Source organism: Mytilus galloprovincialis, chromosome 9, assembly GCF_965363235.1.
Source record: "Mytilus galloprovincialis chromosome 9, xbMytGall1.hap1.1, whole genome shotgun sequence".
Taxonomy (NCBI): Eukaryota; Metazoa; Mollusca; class Bivalvia; order Mytilida; family Mytilidae; genus Mytilus; species Mytilus galloprovincialis.
The window spans coordinates 85,477,535-85,497,506 of NC_134846.1; the positions used below are offsets into that span (position 1 = coordinate 85,477,535).

A 19,972-nucleotide genomic window follows, 5' to 3' on the forward strand; every position below is an offset into this window, starting at 1 on the left:
GAATAATCCAACAGCACGAGTTTGCTTTATCTATTTATATCTATATTTATGTTTACATCGCTTAAGCCAGGCGATGGGCAAAGCGCTAGAAGGAAGACGTAGACACTCTTTCCGAATGGACTAAGGCAGTGAGGTCGTTGATACAAATCAGAATTAAAAAACTAAATGAGTCAATCAATGCCCATGCTAAGTCAATCTTTAAAAACCAAAATGTTGCAAAACACTTATCATACCTAAATGACAAATATGTTGTTGTCCCCGCAGATAAAGCCCCAAACAACATCGTTTTTGTGTGTAAAACTCATTGCGTTGACTGCTTGATAAACGAATTAGGTATTGACAATTCACTTGGAAACTCAACATATATCCTCACGACAAATGAAATCCTGGATAATCATAGGTCTGTTCTATGTTCCTTTGGAATTTCATAATATATATAACTCTTTTATTGACCTGAATTATCATTGATATGGTCGAATAAAAAAAGTTATCAAGGCCTATCAAAGACCCATAATTCCGAAAGGTTTAGCCAAAAACAGAGGTTAGAAAAAATCAAATTTAATTTAAGATCATGACTACATGTATATCAATGATAATTCAGGTCAATAAAAATGTGCTGACCACTGGACTAAATTTTTATTGTAAAGAAAAACAAAATACGGAAAAAGGAAAAAGGAAACTTCAGATAGGAAATCCGAAAACCAGCTAATACATATAAAAAATATATATAAGTATCTTGCGAAATTTGTAATTTCAAATTAGGTACATAACGTCAAAATGCATAACATGAACACCAAAATTTTACTAGCTACTTTGTTGGTTATCCAAATTGCACATATGGTTGCCCTACCTGACCATTTAAATGCAACGATGATTGGTAGTGTTGATTCAGCACAACTGAACAGGGAGCTAAGACAATACATCAACGAACAGATAAAACAACCGCATAATTTCAACAAACGACAACCACTCAATTACAGGCTTCCGACTTGGGACAGGCTCATAGATACAGGATGTGACATGGTTAAACATGATAGCGGGATCCAAACCCTCCCCTAACCTGAGACAGTGGTGTAACGGGACAACATGCATGCATTCAGTCCAGGTAGATGACCATAGTCATGATTAATTTTAATATTTAATCGCCATTTCTGTCACAGTATATTCCCTGTCATAGACCTCATTAATATATAATATATATTGCAATGTTAAAAAAATATATTGTTAAGAAACTCATCATATACCCCAGGATTCAAGATTTGTATACCAGACGTACTTTCCGTTTACAATGGCATGATCAGCAACGCTCGACTAAAAAAAGTTATAAAGGCCTATCAAAGATTCCGAAAGGTTTAGCCAAAAACAGATGTTAGAAAAATTCAAATTTAATTTAAGATCATGACTACATGTATATCAATGATAATTCAGGTCAATAAAAATGTGCTGACCACTGGACTAAATTGTTATTGTAAAGAAAAACAAAAAACGGAAAAAGGAAAAAGGAAACTTCAGATAGGAAATCCGAAAACCAGCAAATACATATAAAAAAAAATATATATAAGTATCTTGCGAAATTTGTAATTTCAAATTAGGTACATAACGTCAAAATGCATAACATGAACACCAAAATTTTACTAGCTACTTTGTTGGTTATCCAAATTGCACATATGGTTGCCCTACCTGACCATTTAAATGCAACGATGATTGGTAGTGTTGATGCAGCACAACTGAACAGGGAGCTAAGACAATACATCAACGAACAGATAAAACAACAGCCTAATTTCAACAAACGACAACCACTCAATTACAGGCTTCCGACTTGGGACAGGCTCATACATACAGAATGTGACATGGTTAAACATCTATGATAGCGGGATCCAAACCCTCCCCTAACCTGAGACAGTGGTGTAACGGGACAACATGCATGCATTCAGTCCAGGTAGATGACCATAGTCATGATTATTTTTAATATTTAATCGCCATTTCTGTCACAGTATATTCCATGTCTGAGACCTCATTAATATATAATATATATTGCAATGTTAAAAAAATATATTGTTAAGAAACTCATCATATACCCCAGGATTCAAGATTTGTATACCAGACGTACTTTCCGTTTACAATGGCCTGATCAGCAACGCTCGACTAAAAAAAGTTATAAAGGCCTATTAAAGATTCCGAAAGGTTTAGCCAAAAACAGATGTTAGAAAAATTCAAATTTAATTTAAGATCATGACCATATCAATGATAATTCAGGTCAATAAAAATGTGCTGTCTACTGTAATAAATTGTTATTGTAAAGAAAAACAAAAAAAAAAAGGAAAAAGGGAACTTCAGATTGGAAATCCGAAAACCAGCTAATACATATAAAAAAAATATATAAGTATCTTGCGAAATTTTGTAATTTCAATTTAGGTACATAACGTCAAAATGTATAAAATGTACACCAAAATTTTACTAGCTACTTTGTTGGTTATCCAAATTGCACATATGGTTGCCCTACGTGACCATTTAAATGCAACGATGATTGGTAGTGTTGATGCAACACAACTGAACAGGGAGCTAAGACAATATATCAACGAACAAATAAACCAGAGCATAATTTCAACAAACGACAACCACTCAATTACAGGCTTCCGACTTGGGACAGGCTCATACATACAGTACGTGACATGGTTAAACATGATAGCGGGATCCAAACCCTTCCCTAACCTGGGACAGTGGTGTAACGGGACAACATGCATGCATTCAGTCCAGGTAGTTGACCATAGTCATGATTATTTTTAATATTTAATCGCCATTTCTGCTCGAATGTTATCAAAACAAATACCTGCACTGAAAAAAAAAACATTAAGACAGTTGTGAACCGTAATATATGCCCTCCGGTCAGTAAATATAAACTCGAACCCGGAAATTTCACAGTATATTCCCTGTCTGAGACCTGATTAATATATAATATATATTGCCATGTTAAAAAAATATATTGTTAAGAAACTCATCATATACCCCAGGATTCAAGACTTGTATACCAGACGAACTTTCCGTTTACAATGGCCTGATCAGCAACGCTCGACTAAAAAAAAATATAAAGGCCTATCAAAGACCCATGATTCCGAAAGGTTTAGCCAAAAACAGATGTTAGAAAAATTCAAATTTAATTTAAGATCATGACCATATCAATGATAATTCAGGTCAATTAAAACAGTGCTGACTACTGGACTACGTCAAAATGTACAAAATGTACACCAAAATTGTACTAGCTACTTTGTTGGTTATCCAAATAGCAGATATGGATGTCCTACCTGACCATTTAAATGCAACGATGATTGGTAGTGTTGATGCATCGCAACTGAACAGGGAGCTAAAACAATACATCAACGAACTGATAAAACAGGGTGAGTAAAATACTATTTATTAATAGATTCTTTTAAGATGTCTTTTGGAAGTCGTAAGAAATTATAATGCTTTAATGTTTAAGTTGTTAGTTGTTGACATACTCGTTGATATATGCTTTATATTTTAAAGGTTAATTGTAATATGCATAATTTAAACTAGATATTTTGCGTCATTATATAACTGTAAACTTTTAAACACTGTCATGAATATTTAAAAAATAAAAAAAAATGATTTTATTTCTCAAGCTGATCAAGGAAAATCATCAGCAAGTTTTAAAGCGTGATTCAATCGAATTATCGGACAATGTTATTCTGAAATGATAATAGAATGTATGACTTTTTCTCATTGTTGAAGGCTGTATGATGACCTATAGTTGTTAATTTCGTTGTCATGTTGTCTTTTGTGGAGAGTTGTTTAATTTACAATTATATTTTTAGGACATCTTATCTATATTTCTTGTTTAGCCTTTTCAATTGCTTTTTAACATTAAGGCGTTATTCAAATGAGAGTGCTCTCAACTCAAAAGCTCTATCACAAAGGTTATAAGGAAGGACAAAAGAAACATAAAATAACAAAAATACTAAAAACCGAGAAAAATTCAAAAAGGAAAGTCCCAAATGAAATGGCAAAATCAAAAGCTGTGTACTATGGGACTTTGAGGTTCCGAATGTTTCATCAGTTCAGAATTCAGTGATTATGATTTATAATAATCCTTTTGAAAATTGGCCGTCTATAAATTTTTATTTTGAAATTATAAAGAAACTAAATGTTCAACTACCCCTGACAAAGTTGACCTTGGCTACCTTTAAAGTTTTGGGTTTTTACGGACATTTTTCTTAATTGAATACTGTCAAAACTTCTAACTTACTTATTGAATAGCAATCAAAGATTTGATTGTCATATGGTCATGAGAAAAATAAAAATGTTTACATAAAACAGAGGCATACAATAGAAAACAAACAAATTGGTTTCAGAAACACGTAAAAATGCCCTGTAAATGTAAAAAAAATCTCTTCAAACTAATGTTAATTTGAGGGGGAAAAAATAGTCTTATTTAACATTCTACTTGGATATATCTATTGTAACCGAATCACTTCAATATTTTATTATCAGATTCCATGCCATTCTTATGAAAATCTATGGCTTTTGTCGTCCACTATGATTTTTTTATTTTTCCACTTTGTGTATCCTTGCTTTTTTCAAATTGTTGCTAACCAATATTGGAAATATGTATCACAATAGCGTAGTGTAAGGAAATTTTGCAACCCCAACGGCATTCTTAAAGGATGTGATTTATACTTGATATTGATACATGTAAGTAGATATGAATATTCAGTAGATATGAATATTCAGTAGATATGAATATTCATTTACATTAACAGGAAGCATCTGTAGTTTGTTATAATCTTCAAGCCTATAAAAAGAATAAGTGTGCCCATTCGTATCAATCGTTTCGAGTGGAAGTTAAAACAATGCAGTCCCAATGTCTATTATTATGTTTTCTTGCACTAGTAATATGCCAGGGAACAGAAACTGTTTTAGATTTGTTTCCAGAGTACAAAGTAGTTCAAAGGAGAATGGATGCATTGGAAAATGACAATAAAGCACTGAAGGTAGAAATAGCTCAAATTAAAGGTAAGACATGTAATGCAATAACAGCAGAATATTTGACATAATACTAGTAACATATCTTTACTACATACTAGAAATTCCGTTTTACTATTTCCAAAATAATCCGCCTATCATAATATAAAGATTTATCAGTAATATTTTTTTTAAAAAGCACACCAAATCATTCTGAATGATTGAAACTGTCCCAAACAACGGAAATTCAATCAACAAAGAGATGTTATATTCATCTTGTATTACCAACAATGATATCCCAAAATTCCTTTATATTCTGCAACAACGAAATTAATGGGTTTTTTGTCCATTTACTGGAACATTAAAGCGATACTAACATTGTTTGTACGTTCAACGATTTTACAAAATTTATCAACTGGTCGTTATAATAAAAATCGGTTAAAATGGATACATAATTAGAGAAATTGTTACTCTATTTCTTTTTCCAGATTTATCTTTTTCCCCGACCGGTTGATTTTGTTTTTTTAATAACCGTGTGGTTCGTTTGTTCTCCATACTTCACTGATCAAAATTTAATTATGAGGTCACATTTGTTTTGCTGTATACCGATTGCATTACACAATACAATGTAATATATTGCCAGATCTTTAAATCTACAAATTACAACACATATAAGCAACATGATTGAATGAACCAACAAAACACTGTTTGTAAATGGTGATAGCGAAATAAACATTGTATTGGTTGAGACAATTCTATGTGACGTTGAACAAAGCTTGATATCACCACCCTCTGATGATCGGGGCTATCTCGTGTGATGTGAATCGTTTTGGGCGATAGTGTAGTCATTATTGTGTCAAAAAAATCAGACGTGAAATCAATCAAGAGAAAAACGTATCATGATTTAGTTACATTTCTTAAGTCCTTTGACTGCGGAATAGAAATAGGTGATGAAAAACTACATGTATTTTATTATATGCTGATGACGTTGTAATTATAGCAAACGATGAACAAGAGCTACAACTTTTGTTAAATGCTTTATCTACATGGTGTGAGGACAATTGTATGACAATTAATGCAAACAAGAGTAACGTTGTACATTTTAGACCGCCATCTTTACCTAGATCTGATGTAATTTTTAATTGTAATGGCCATACTATTAAGTTTTCTAGTAATTATACTTATCTTGGTCTCGTTTTAAACGAACATTTAGACTATAATGTTACTGCAAAAGCAGTTGAATCTTCAGCAAATAGAGCTTTAGGGTTGGTAATAGCCAAGTGTAAACTGTTAGGTGGTGTTTGTTTCGATGTATTTGTAAATTTATATGAAAGTTTGGTTTGTCCTATAATAGAATATGGAGCAGGTATATGGGGTGTAAAAACATATTCTTGTATAAACTCCATACATAATAGGGCTTGTAGATTTTTTCTCGGAGTAGGAAAATATGCACCAAATGCTGCAGTTACTGGAGACTTAGGTATAACACCTATTTTTGATAAGCAGTGGAAAAGTATTATACGTCTGTGGTGTAGATTAAATAACATGAGCTCAAATCGGTTAAATGCAAAAATTCACAAGTGGGCTGATAGTATGAGTATTAAGCATAAGTGTGTTAAAAACTGGAATTTTTTAGTAAAGAAAAACTTCTGTGAACTAAATTTAAGTAATTTATCGTGTCCCGAAAATATGGACACTAACTATGTTATAAAAAAATGTATGTCAAAATTACACGAAAAACATGTCGATGATTGGCATGCTATTTTACATTCTGATAAATCTATATCGGGCAGAGGTGGCAATAAGCTACGAACTTACAGACTGTTTAAGGAAAATTTTGAACCGGAGGAATACTGCAAAATAGCTTTACCCTTCAATCACAGAAGTGCTTTCGCCAAATTTAGATGTGGTGTTGCTCCCCTAAGAATTGAAACAGGGAGATATGAAAATATTGTTTTAGAAAATAGAGTGTGCCATATATGTGACGTTTTTATTGAAGATGAAGCGCATGTTTTATTAAGATGTCCTCTTTATGACGATTTTAGAAACCATTTATATTATGTTGCTGAAACTTTTAATGATAATTTTAATACTTTGGATGATAATCAAAAGTTAGTGTTTTTATTCTCAGATGTAAATATGATACGTGTGTGTGCCAAAACCTGTCATTTGATTTTAAAAAGACGTAGAAATTTTATATATTGTAAATAGTATTGTATTTCATATTGTGTATTATATCTATGCATTTTAATAGTCTCTTATAATTCTGTATAGAATGGCTCTCATTTTATCTAGTGTTTTTTTACAATGTATAAAGATTGATTGTACTTGTTGAGAGATGAGACTTTAATAAAACATTGAATTGAATTGAATTGCTAAAATAAATAATAACATTTTGATTGGTACTGTTAATCAATATTTATGTCGTTTTTATTTAATTGAGAAGAAAACAAATCTATACAAAACAAACAAAAATTAAATCAAACGTAAAAACTACGAAAAGTCACTGGTCTGACAAGTCTTTCAAACTGGTCCGAGTTGTATTTTCACCTCTAGATTCCACCTCAAGCTGCAAAGAAGCCATTTTTACCGTTCGTTGAAATCCCGTTGTTCAACTATAGAAAAACATCATAGGAGTTAGTCTTTGTTTTGAACCGACGGTTTATATTTACACTTTGAAACGACCCAAGATTTAAATGCTACCTGTAAGTGTAATTGCAATCCTAATCGTAGGTGTATAACAGTTTTCGCAAATGTCTATTCCTCCACCATATTTCACTGTATTAATAGAGAAAATTATGCAAGAAAAACTGCGGGTGATATTTTGTTTTATAAAATTATAACTTTCTAAAACGAAACTCTTTAAAACTTCGAAACGGTGTATGCCAACCTTTGCTTAACTGATTTCAACATTTTAGTTATTTGTCCGGCCTTGTTAAATCTTCGGATGCCAGATTTTGTTTAACATATTTCATTATCTCCAAAAAAAAAATACGGATATAACATTCAAATTTCTTAAAAGAAACTCTCAAGACAATTATCTAAATTGTTCATTCCCTCGGATTTTTGTTAATATCGATATACTTTTCATACATGTACATCCTGAATATATCAATTGTTATTTTTTTATCAAATTAGGAAAATTAAACGTTCTAAAACTTTACCCGTAAGAGCCTTATCTTTCATTCCTCTCTATATGTATAGATGCACCATTGTCTCTATAATTATCTTATCCCTTATCACCATTTTCCTCCAATGTGTCGTGACTTTCTATTGGCTCCTTTTTTTTAGTTAATCAATTTTCTCAGAATTTTCAGATAATCCCGGATTTTCTCAGATAATCCCGGTTTATCTCAGATAAACTAGGATTATCTCAGCTTAATTCAAATTCGAGAAAATTCTAATTTATCTTAGAAAATATAGAAAATTCATTATCTTGAGAAAATCCCGGTTTATCTGAAAATTCTGAGATAAACCGGGATTATCTGAAAAAATCGAGATAATCCCGGTTTATCTTAGCTTAAAGTAAAATAGTGAGATAATCCTAGTTTATCTGAGAAAATCCTAGTTTATCTGAGAAAATCCTAGTTTATCTGAGAAAATTCTAGTCTATCTGAGATAATCTAGGATTATCTATAAAAGTGGTTCAGGCGTGCCATACATATAGATATATCTTTGCAACTGCTTCGGTTCTTATGTATACATCTTTGGGTTTCGACTTTAATCACGTGTCTCGAGGCCAATACAGCAAACCTTGAATCTATACCAGTGCCGATACAAAAACAGCCAGTTGAATGAATGAATCTTTATTGCATTAGCAACAACATTGCTTTCGCATAATACATATATACATATATGACAAATATGACAGAATACAGAGAACAATTAAATAAATCAAATAATGCAGAGATAATTTATAATAATATGAATAATATATTAACTGATAATTTGCAATCTTAGCTTCCATGCAGCTTTAAGATAATTACATAGATTTTTAGTTAAGCTTTTTGACCCAGCTTGTAACAGAAAAATTAGCTTTCGTGTATTTAATAACACTATAATATTTGTATATTCCCGGCAAAAATGACAAATACAAAATTCGGTTATTGTATTATATGAACATTACAACTGCATATGTCTACTTATGTTGATAACCTCATCAAAAAAATTCGACTGTCCATGTGATGTTCACAGCACGAATTGCCTGTATTAAATGTCCAATTAACTCGTATAATCGCTATTTTTGCATAGCAATATAATATTTCCCACAAAAAGTCACCAAAAGTTAGCGTACAATAATATCAGATTATTACATGGTATTTTTCATATCGCATGTATTATCAGCCCTAGGTTCAATATCAGCCCAAGAGCCGCATGGCTCGAGGGCTGATGTTGACCGAGGGCTGATAATACATGCGATATGAAAATTGACATGTTATGATCTTTTTATCATATGCTTCAACAGTAGAGAAAAATAACAGATTAATATATTGATCCTTCTACGTGGTTCCCGAAAAGAAGTTGAAAGAGTAAAAAGTTCACGGACGTCGGACCCAAAATTTGATACAAAATATGAAATCTTTCTATCATATGCCTCAACTGAGAAAAAAACCCACATTTTAATATTGACGAATCGACTAAAAATAATTCAACAATATGGCATAACAAACATTGTTCGGAAAAGTCAACTTTTTTAAAGTAACTTTCTAAATTATGTTTCAGAAAAACTTAAAAACTGCATTTATTTAATATTTTTTTTTTTTAATTTAATGTAATCATTTTACACAATATACTTTCCACTATTCAAATAATTGTTTTGTGCACTACTTTGTAATGTTTTTCACTGAAAACGTAGCATTGAGGTGTATTTTCCGGAATTTGCCGAGTATCACCGGAATGCCATGTGATAACGTTACGGAAAGGCATGTGATAACAATCGAAGCATGTGATAAACTTTTCATCTCAGCCCGCTGAACACCAATTCGAAAAATATGGAAAATACTTTAATTTAATGCTATTATCATACGGTAAAAATCACATGATATTTAGTCTAAGTATATGATAAATTCCAATATTGCACTAGTGCAATAAATCCTTTAAATTCATGACGTCATCAAAGACACAATCTTAGTTTAAACTAATTTTTACTTTCAAATATTATATTGCTATACAATAAAAAGGGTTATTGCATGAATATTGGGGAATATTGTCCCTCGTAGAACACCGTATGGCTTTCAACAATGAGCAAAGTCAATACTGCATAGTCAGCTATAAAAGTTCCCGAAATGACAATTGTAAAACTAACGGCCTAAGACAATAACAATCAAAACCAAGGAGTAAACAAAGACTCACAAAACCAAAGGACATTTACATCAACATGTACAGTTATAAATAATAATTAAGAAACAACACGAACTCCACTAAAAACCGGGAGTGAAATCAGGTGCTCCGGAAGGGTAAGCATTTCAACAAACGACAATCACTGAATTACAGTTTTCCGACTTGGGAAAGGCTCATACATACAGGATGTGACATGGTTAAACATGATAGCGGGATTCCAACCCTCCCCCTAACCTGGGACAGTGGTGTAACGGGACAACATGCATGCATTCAGTCCAGATAGATGACCATGGTCAAGATTATTTTTTTATATTTAATCGCCATTTCTGCTTCGCGTCATGGCTATATCATATATTATTCGATTTAAGAATGTTGTATTTTTTACATAAATTATTTTCTAGTCGTTATTGATTCATTTAGAGTAAGGTAATAGTTGTAATTCAAATTATCGAAAATGTATATGTTAAACCGTCAGATGTTCCTTCACAATGAATAAAGTCTATTCAATTAAAGATGTCATGGTGTTTCGTTTACTAATATTTAGATTATTTTTTTACAGCGTCAAGAAGAGGATGTAAGTATTATTTAACAATACAGAAAACAATGTTTTTGACGCATGCCTTCAATATATATACTGAAGTTGTATAGCTTGCTGTTCGGTGTGAGTCAACGCTTTGTGTTGAAGACCGTACTTTGTCCTATAATGGTTTACTTTTACAAATTATGACTTGGATGGAGAGTTGTTTCATTGGCACTCATACCACATCTTCTTATATCTATTTGAGATTAATGCTAAGAAGACTAGTAGTCCCATAACACAATAAAACGTTTTCTCTCGAAAAGTTAAAGGAAAACAACATTTGTATAATACTGATGTCATTAGCATATTAATAACAATTATAAGGCAAAACTGGTAAAAAGTTGAAGAGCATTGAGGACCCAAAATCAACCGAAACGTTGTCCAAAATCAATCAATTTTTTATAGATATATCAGTATACATGCAGCTCATATGTAATATGAATGATTGCAGGTCATGCATGTCCGGGTCTGTCAAAAGTTATCAAAAGTACCAGGATTATGATGTTTTTACTGCTCTGCGTCTTATTGTCAAATAATTTGTATATTTGCCCTCCGAAACGTTTTGAATGGCGTAAATATTTCAAGTAATGTGACATGCTCACTGAAAACAGAGTCTTTAGAGAGGTCAGTGAAAATAAACCATCATAGTGTCGGTGTATGTATACCACCTTAGTTGCAAATTAAGTAAACCCAATTAGTGCCAGTGTACGAAATACACTTAAGTAATTGTAAGTTTTAGTAAACCACACTAGTTTCAGTGTACATGAACGTCTTTGTAATCCATCTTAGTGTGGTACTTAATGAACTTTACCATTGTTTGTGTAAGTAAATCACCTTAGTGTACAGGTTGTAAATAAAGTTGGCATTGGTTAATTAAGCTTATTAAGTACACCTACTTAAACCTACTTAGTGATAGTGCAAGTAAACTACCTAAGTGTTATAAATATCAATGTAAAAAAATGTAAATTATCAAAAATACCGAAACCATAGGAAATCCAAAATGAAAAGTCCATAGCCTATCGACCTTAAGGAGGCTCGAGGGTACTAAAAATTCAGCAAATATTTAAAGTTTTGTTTTAATTACAAAGTTTATTTATTACACTTTATATTAGTTTATAATATGGTACTAAAATTAATCTAAAAAATCAATTCGTGTTGGCCCCAGTTGACTTTTAAAATGTTTATATCATTGAAAGAGCTTCAAATTATCTCCCTTTGATGAAGAATTCTTTTTTGCATTAAAATTGAAATATATTTTTTTAACTCATCGGTGACCTATACTTTTTATTATTTTTTTTTAAATAAGCTGTACTTAAACTAAACTGTTGTAAAATTTAAGCGATTTCTGTAATTTAGTTTTTTACACAAGACACTACATAGAAAACTAAATACTAAGCAACACGAACCCAACTTAAAACTGGAGGTGATCTCAGGTGTTCCGGAAGGGTAAGCCATCCTGCTCCTTAAGTTGTGTTTCACGTGTTTTATATAATATTTTATTTTTTAACACAGGTCAGTCTGGAGTCTTTGGCCAGCATGCCTATCCAGAGATAAAATTTCCAGTTTCAGGATACATTACTTTTAACCCACCATTTACTGCTGTTCCAGCCTTGGTGTACGGACTATATCTGTATGACACTTCTAAGGACTCCAATTCCAGACTGGTTACAGAAGTTACCAATCTCTCTAAATCTGGATTCAATATGAAGATAAAGACCTATGACGACACAAAAATGTGGGGAGCTCGTATTTCCTGGATGGCTTGTCCTTAAGCAACTGTAAATTTGTAACGCAAATATCAAAATAATTTGTGTTAAAGTAAAAGGAATCTCTTTAATCTATATTCTGTTTTGATTATAACTTGTCGATTGAGGCATGTCTTTGTAAAAGAATAATCAACTCTTCATTACAAAGATACTTTTGTTCGTGTTGTTTTTTTGTGTAGTTATTTTTTATTTCTTTGATTGTTTATTTGTTGTTTTTTTTTCATTTGGGAGAGGAAAGGGGAGAAAAATCCAACCCAAGTTACTTTTGAAGAGACATTCAAAATGAATCGGTTCTACATCTCAACTTTTTGAAGAGGGTCCGAAGATGGCCTGTGGCAAGGCAAAATTTCTGTCCCTATCCAATATACCCTCATTTTTCAGTGGATGTTTAAATATCCCCGATCATCATCCCGACCTACCTATTGTAGTCATTGTTAACTTGTTCTGGTCCTGAATATGCAAGCAATGTTTGCCACTGGACGTTAAGCAACCTACAATCAATCAGTCTATTTGAAGGCGAATTCAAAACGACAATGTATTGATTCCAACAAACAAATATGACCCTTTACCACTTATTATGCTAAACAGATGTAACTTCGAGTCTTATAGAATTATCTTTCTTTCCGAATCGTCATTTGTTTTATCATTAGCACATTTAAGTCGCGACGAACAAGTAGAAGGACACCAGATGTTTCAAAATACGAGAGAAAATACCGCTTTAACCTGTGTTAATGACCGTCTTTAAATTTCTATCATCTTTTGTTCCGAATTAAAAAGAGGTCAATTTAAAAATAAAAAAATAAGCAAGCCATAAAACACACCGGCATGCCATTGTAATACTATTCAAAAGAGAAAAGTGACAGCCTGATTTATGAACAAAACAATAAACGAAAAACAGTTATGATATGCAGTAACAAACGTCAACCACTAAATTAAAAGCTTCCGACTGTTGACAGGTTCATACAGAATGTGGTAGGTTTTACATGTGTGTGTGCGCTCTATCCTCCCCTTTATGTTGGACAGTGATATGTAACAAAACAACATAATAATTAGCTTTACAAATCAGTTTGAAAGGGCTTAACACAAAGAACAAAAACTTTTGACAAAATCTTTGTTCTCAATCTAACAGTACCCAATCTAAGAAATCCAGTATTTTACACTTGAGATCAAAGGTCAAATCGCACGAAAGTCGGGGTGGTATGCGTCACATCGTTTTAAGGTGGTACACGTCCATTTCATGCTTATTCTTATATTTTTGATGAGTTTGCTTTTAGTGTGTCCTGTATCCAAGAATATACTGGAGTAGGACATCCATGAATATAACGTATCTAGGCGAATTTTCCTTGAAAAGTTTTAGTACTTTGAAAATTTGTCACACCGTTTTATACACATTTCTGCCATATTGGTAGGATTTCGCACAACGAACAGTACAAGGCTTTACAATGATCGGTACAAAAGAAAGCAGCATAACAATACAAAGAGACTGAATCGTACAGAGTTTTCAAATAAAATAAAATAAACTGTTTCTCATTCGCATTATGTATTTTTAAACAACAATAAATCACAAAATACACGGTCGCAATATGTGTGAGAGTCAACCAACTGTGACCTATGTTTAATTTTATCAAGTTTGAGTTGCACAGCATGTTTGTTTCGCGATGTTTCCAAGTAATTAACAGAACTGTCTGTTTGAAATAGTTAGAGGCTGTTCATGTGATATAAATAATATACAAAGTTGTCTTTGTTTTCTTAAAAGAGGGACGAAAGATACCATAGGGACAGTCAATCTCATAAATCAAAAATAAACTGACAACGCCATGGCTAAAAATGAAAAGGACAGACAGACAAACAGTAGTACACATGACACAACATAGAAAACTAAAGAATAAACAACACGAACCCCACCAAAAACTAGGGGTGATCTCAAGTCCTCCGGAAGGGTAAGCAGATCCTGCTCCACATGTGGCACCCGTCGTGTTGCTCATGTTATGACAAATCTGGTAAATAGTCTTATTCGGTAGGTCACATTCATAAAAGGGAAGGGGATTGTAGTTACTACGTAAAGGCATATTCGATATCATTTGTGAAACGGTTATTCCATAACGGTCAACCAACTCGTGATGGCGTCCGTAAAATTTACGAAGGAATGATTTCATTTTCACCATTTGGAACTCTTGGTTTAATAGCTTCCTTGTGAGCAGCAACCATCTATCAAGAAAATCATTATAGGAAATGCAAGCACGGAAATATCGTATCAATTGGGAGATATATACCCCGTATGCATGGGCTGTTGGTATGTTGCTACTTAGAAATGGAAAGTTCACAATTGAAACGCTGAAATCATCTCTTTTATCGAAAAGTTTTGTTTTAAACTTCATTGTCAATTTCTAGATGTAAGTCAAGATATAAAGCCGACTTAACTGTATCTGTTGTATCCTTTATCTCTAGTTCGATGGGATAAATGCGATCAATTTAGTCACCCAATTTTGAATTTTGTAGTGAAAGAACATCATCTATATAGCGGAAAGTTGAGTTAAAGGATATTGCTAACTTCTTATCTTTCTTCCTAAGAAGTTCCTGTATGAAGTCAGCCTCATAATAATAAAGAAACAAGTCGGCAGGAAGAGGGGCACAATTGGTTTCAATTGGAATGCCGACAGTCTGTTGAAAAACACGTCCTCCGAACATAACAAATATGTTGTCAATCAAGAAATTAAGCATCTTGATAATGTCAGTTTCAGAGAATTTTTTTGTTTGAATCAGAGTGATCCTTTACAACGTAGGATTTATTCCTCCCTAAGACAAGATACTTGTATCTACGTTGGCCATTCTTTTTTATGAAACAAATTAAAGCAATGCCAACTCTTTCAATTTGTCTTTTAGTTTGGAATGCGGAATACTAGTGTAAAGTGTAGAAAAGTCAAATGTTTAAATACTATTGCAAGATGAAAGAGAGTTAGATTGTTTGTACTCTAAAAGATCTTTGAATTTTTTAAGTACCCACATCTGATTCACGCCATCTCTAGAATAGGCAGTGTCACAATTACTTTGAAGCCCGTCTTGGATTGCTGATAAAATAGATGTTAATAATTTAGAAAGAGATTTCGTGGAGCACTTGGAAGACCCAGCAATATACCGTTGTTTGTAAGGACACTTATGTAGTTTAGCTATCCAATACAGTGATAGAAGATCCAGCTCTTCATCTTTGGTTGAAATTCCAAAGGAACATAGAACAGACCTATGATTATCCAGGATTTCCTTTGTCGTGAGGGTATATGTTGAGTTTCCAAGTGAATTGTCAATACCTAATTCGTTTATCAAGCAGTGAACGCAATGAGTTTTACACACAAAAACGATGTTGTTTGGGGCTTTATCTGCGGGGACAACAACATATTTGTCATGGAGGTAGGATAAGTGTTTTGCAACATTTCGGTTTTTAAAGATTGACTTACCATGGGCATTGATGGACCCGTTCAGTTTCTTAATTCTGATTTGTATCAACGACCTCACTGCCTTAGTCCACTCGGAAAGAGTGTCTACGTCTTCCTCCTGGCGCTTTGCCCATTGCCTGGCTTAATCGATGTAAACATAATATAGATATAAATAGATTAAGCAAACTCGTGCTGTTGGATTATTCTAGGTTTATTTAATTTCATATCATAGATGAAAAATAAATGTTAATCATCGTTTTTACCAGTATCAGAATAATTTTTTTTTGTGGATCGAATTAGTCAATCAAATGATCTACCTGTGTTTCACTTTCAGTGTTGACTTTCTTTTCCTTTAAATAGCCTTACACATAGAATTCACATGTTATCCATCTCAAGCTAAGGGGTGAAATTGAGTGCACCCTAGTGCCAACAGGTATGGTAAATGACTCTTGGTAAAAAATCCCGATAAAATGTAAATAACACAACTTCAAACACATTTTACCACAGCAGTGTATTTGTTAAACTCTAGGAAAACACTTTAGTGCATGAACTATGAATTTTGTGTCTAAATGAACCTACTTATGGATAATTTTTCTACGAGACCACACCAAAACAACGACAGCCATTAGTACGTGGATGAACTTTTATCTAACATTTTGAATTTGGCTTTGATGACTTTGGTGATGCAAATACGCCTCACAACTGGTCTCTAACTTACCAACTACAAACTGAAAACCAAAATATTTATATTGTACATTTATATATATTTATATATATAGTGATTGTTTCATAACTGAGTAGATGAAGGGAGGCGACTCCGACGAAACTTACTCAACAACCCCATTAAACATTAAAAAACGTCGACGCCGAAAATCTTCTAAACCATCACCGTCGTCGCAAGTTGAGGACAAGAGACAACGTACAAATAGTGAAATAAGCTCCGAGTCGGACACAGACAGCGAGTCAGAACAATCAGATTGTTATTCTAGAGGAAGAGACGAAATGAGTAATCCATCAGACTTGCTTCCTAAAGTATCTTTGACTGAAATTGATATAGTTAGGATAGCTGAAACTGTTAAGCAGCTACTGAAAGACGATATTGACAAGACCGTCGAGAGGGTTGTAAACGAAAAACAAAAACACTTAATTGACAGGATAAACGACATAGTAGAAAAACAATGTAAACTGGAAACAACCCTTCAAATAAAAACAAACCAACTAAATGAGCTGCATGTAAAAAACACTAAACTACAAGAAAAAGTTGACGATCTCGAACAGCACAGTAGGAAAGGTCTTCTCCGTCTAAGTGGTGTGCCTTTTTCAAGAGGTGAAAATACTACTGAAAAGGTGATTGACATAGTAAAAAGGATAGGAGTGAACATAAAAGATGATGACATTAGCGTAAGCCATCGCACAGGAAAATTCAGGGAAAATAAAACTCGCCAAATCATCGCAAGGTTCCCAAAGCATGATTTAAAAGTCGAAATTTTAAAATCGGCCAAGAAACTTAGAGAAATACCAGGTCTTCAAGATATCTGTATAAACCAAGACCTAACAAAGACGCGAGATGAAATAGCATTCAAAGCTAGAGCGTACGTGCGCAACCATAGACTCAAGGCAACCTGGGTGGTTGATGGAAAGGTCATGATTATTGGGAAGGACAACAAAAAACACGCCGTCACACGTATGTATGATCTGAATGACTATGTTTTCCAATCCGATAACTTTACTGAAATAAACGAGATTGAAGACAACCAAGAAACAGAAATGCAGTACGCGTCAAATGGTCATGACAGGGTCAGCGAACAACCAGCTAGTGACGTTCCTGTTTAACTTTATACGAGTGCTCTTTGTTACTTATAAATGATCAACCAATTAAAATCGATGAACAAATATCACATTTACAATTTTCCTCTACAGTGAAAATTTTAGATTAATCAAGCGTACACCTGTACTCATTTGACTATTAGTACTTATGAAAATGTATACATATTGTTACTTTGATACATGTAAAAAAAAATGCTAAAAATAGTTATGTTCTATACTACATGTAATTCAAAGTGTCATTGTATTCTACCCCTTAGGTCGAAATAAGTTGTATTCCCGTTTCCCGTTGGCTTTTTACTTACTTTTTTTTTTGTTCTCTCCCCCCTTTTTTTCCCTTTTTTTCTCTGGTTATGTTGTTGGGTTTTCAGTTGGTTTTTTTTCCTGTGTTTTTTTGTGTGTTTGTTTTATTTTCTTGCATTGTTTAAGCTTTTTTTGCACCCTTTACTCAAAATACCGGAACTCCTACAATACTATTTTCTGATGAATATCAGTCACGATGAATAATTAAGAAAATTCACTTTTGCATAAGTTATATTACAAAGAAATCAAAGACGATTCTTTTTAGACTTAGCCTACAATACTCCAACTGTTTTTAGTAAATCAGGGTGATACATACATACTCACCTCTAAGCAAAGTTGAATTAGTTAAAAAGATCAAACTCACTCAAAAAGCCTTTGTTCATTGCTTATTTGTAATCAATTAAAGCACCAAAAAAAAAAAAAAAAAAAAAAAAAAACATATAAAAAAGTATATGAAAAACTTATTCTCATATATTTTCTCGATAAACGATAAGTCTCTTGATGTCCAAACAGAGTTAATACTATTTATTTTCTTTAAACAATACAACTATGTTTGGCACTGTTGTGGTAAAATCCTGTTTTTCCTGTTACATGTTCCACCCCCTTTTCATTTTGTATATATTTTACTTTTTCCTACTTACTTTTTTTTATCAGTCATCCACGTCCTACTTTTTTATCAGCTGTTGACAGTCACTGTTAGGGAGCTACCATTTGATTTTTATGGGGGGGCTAGGATGAAATTTGAAAAAAATAGGCAGGACAGGAGTTTTGAGTAAAAAAAAAGGCAGGATGAGACACTTGCAAAAAAAAAAAGTCAGGACGACAATTTAGGTAAAAAAAAGTCAGGATAAACTAAAAAAAAAAGGCAGGACCGAACAGAGTGAAAAATAAAAAGGCAGGACAGAGATTACAGCTAAAAAAAAAATGCAGGACAAAATTTTTCATCCTAGCCCCCCATAAAAATCAAATGGTATCTCCCTTACCTCCAACACACGATCCGATTATAACCATTTTTATATTATGAGTACACAAAGCCCCCACGTGTGTCCTATATTACACAAAGTATCTACTATAATAATACCGTTATGCCAAACGTTGACCTAATTACATATAGGGCACGCGTTGGGTCACGCGTAGACTCGCGGTCTACTCGATTGCCTAAGCATCTACGCCTAACTATAGATCAACTTGTGTTATTACTGATCATATCAAGGTACAAATCTTTTGGTGTACATTTATTATGTTCTATGTCGAATAATATGTAACATTGAAATAACAAAGTTATTTTATGCTTTACTGAATGTTAAATTGAACTATTACTGAAAACAAAAACATAAACTTGACGATTTTCAGAAAATGAACTTGAGTGTATTGTCGTCGTTGGTGATTTTACTGATCATCTTAATTATTGCCACGTGTTTATGGTTGTTTTATCTCATGTATAGAGCTGGTGATATAGAAAAAAATCCCGGTCCAATCTTTAATTCTACAAGTAGTTCAAGTAGCTGTTCAACACATTCCGACTCTTTGCTCACTGGTAGTCAGTTCCTAACCTTTACATGTTTAAATACACAAAGTTTCCTAGCGAAACGAGACTTAATTGAAGCTGAGCTTAGCGACAGAGATATTTTGTTATTTACCGAAACCTGGTTTAATAAACACACTGATGACAGCAATATCAAATTGGAATCTTTTAAAAAACCATACAGAAATGATATATAGAAATCATAAAGCAGGAGGGGGTGTGG

The 19,972-nt window shown here is 33.0% G+C and overlaps 1 protein-coding gene and 1 long non-coding RNA gene across 2 annotated transcripts in view; both read left to right on the forward strand.

Moving 5' to 3' along the window:
* The first annotated feature begins 3,268 nt into the window (after positions 1-3,268).
* The window catches only part of LOC143046219 (uncharacterized), a 40,565-nt gene continuing 23,861 nt past the window's right edge, over positions 3,269-19,972 (forward strand). Inside the window, exon 1 of the mRNA XM_076219260.1 lies at positions 3,269-3,395. Within this exon, the coding sequence (XP_076075375.1) occupies positions 3,290-3,395 (106 nt within the window). The 5' untranslated portion in view covers positions 3,269-3,289. The remainder of the gene's footprint in view (positions 3,396-19,972) is intronic.
* LOC143046220 (uncharacterized) lies at positions 4,891-12,534 on the forward strand. Its single transcript, XR_012969099.1, has 3 exons — positions 4,891-5,031; positions 10,880-10,894; positions 12,413-12,534. It is a non-coding gene; the product is annotated as an uncharacterized LOC143046220 (long non-coding RNA).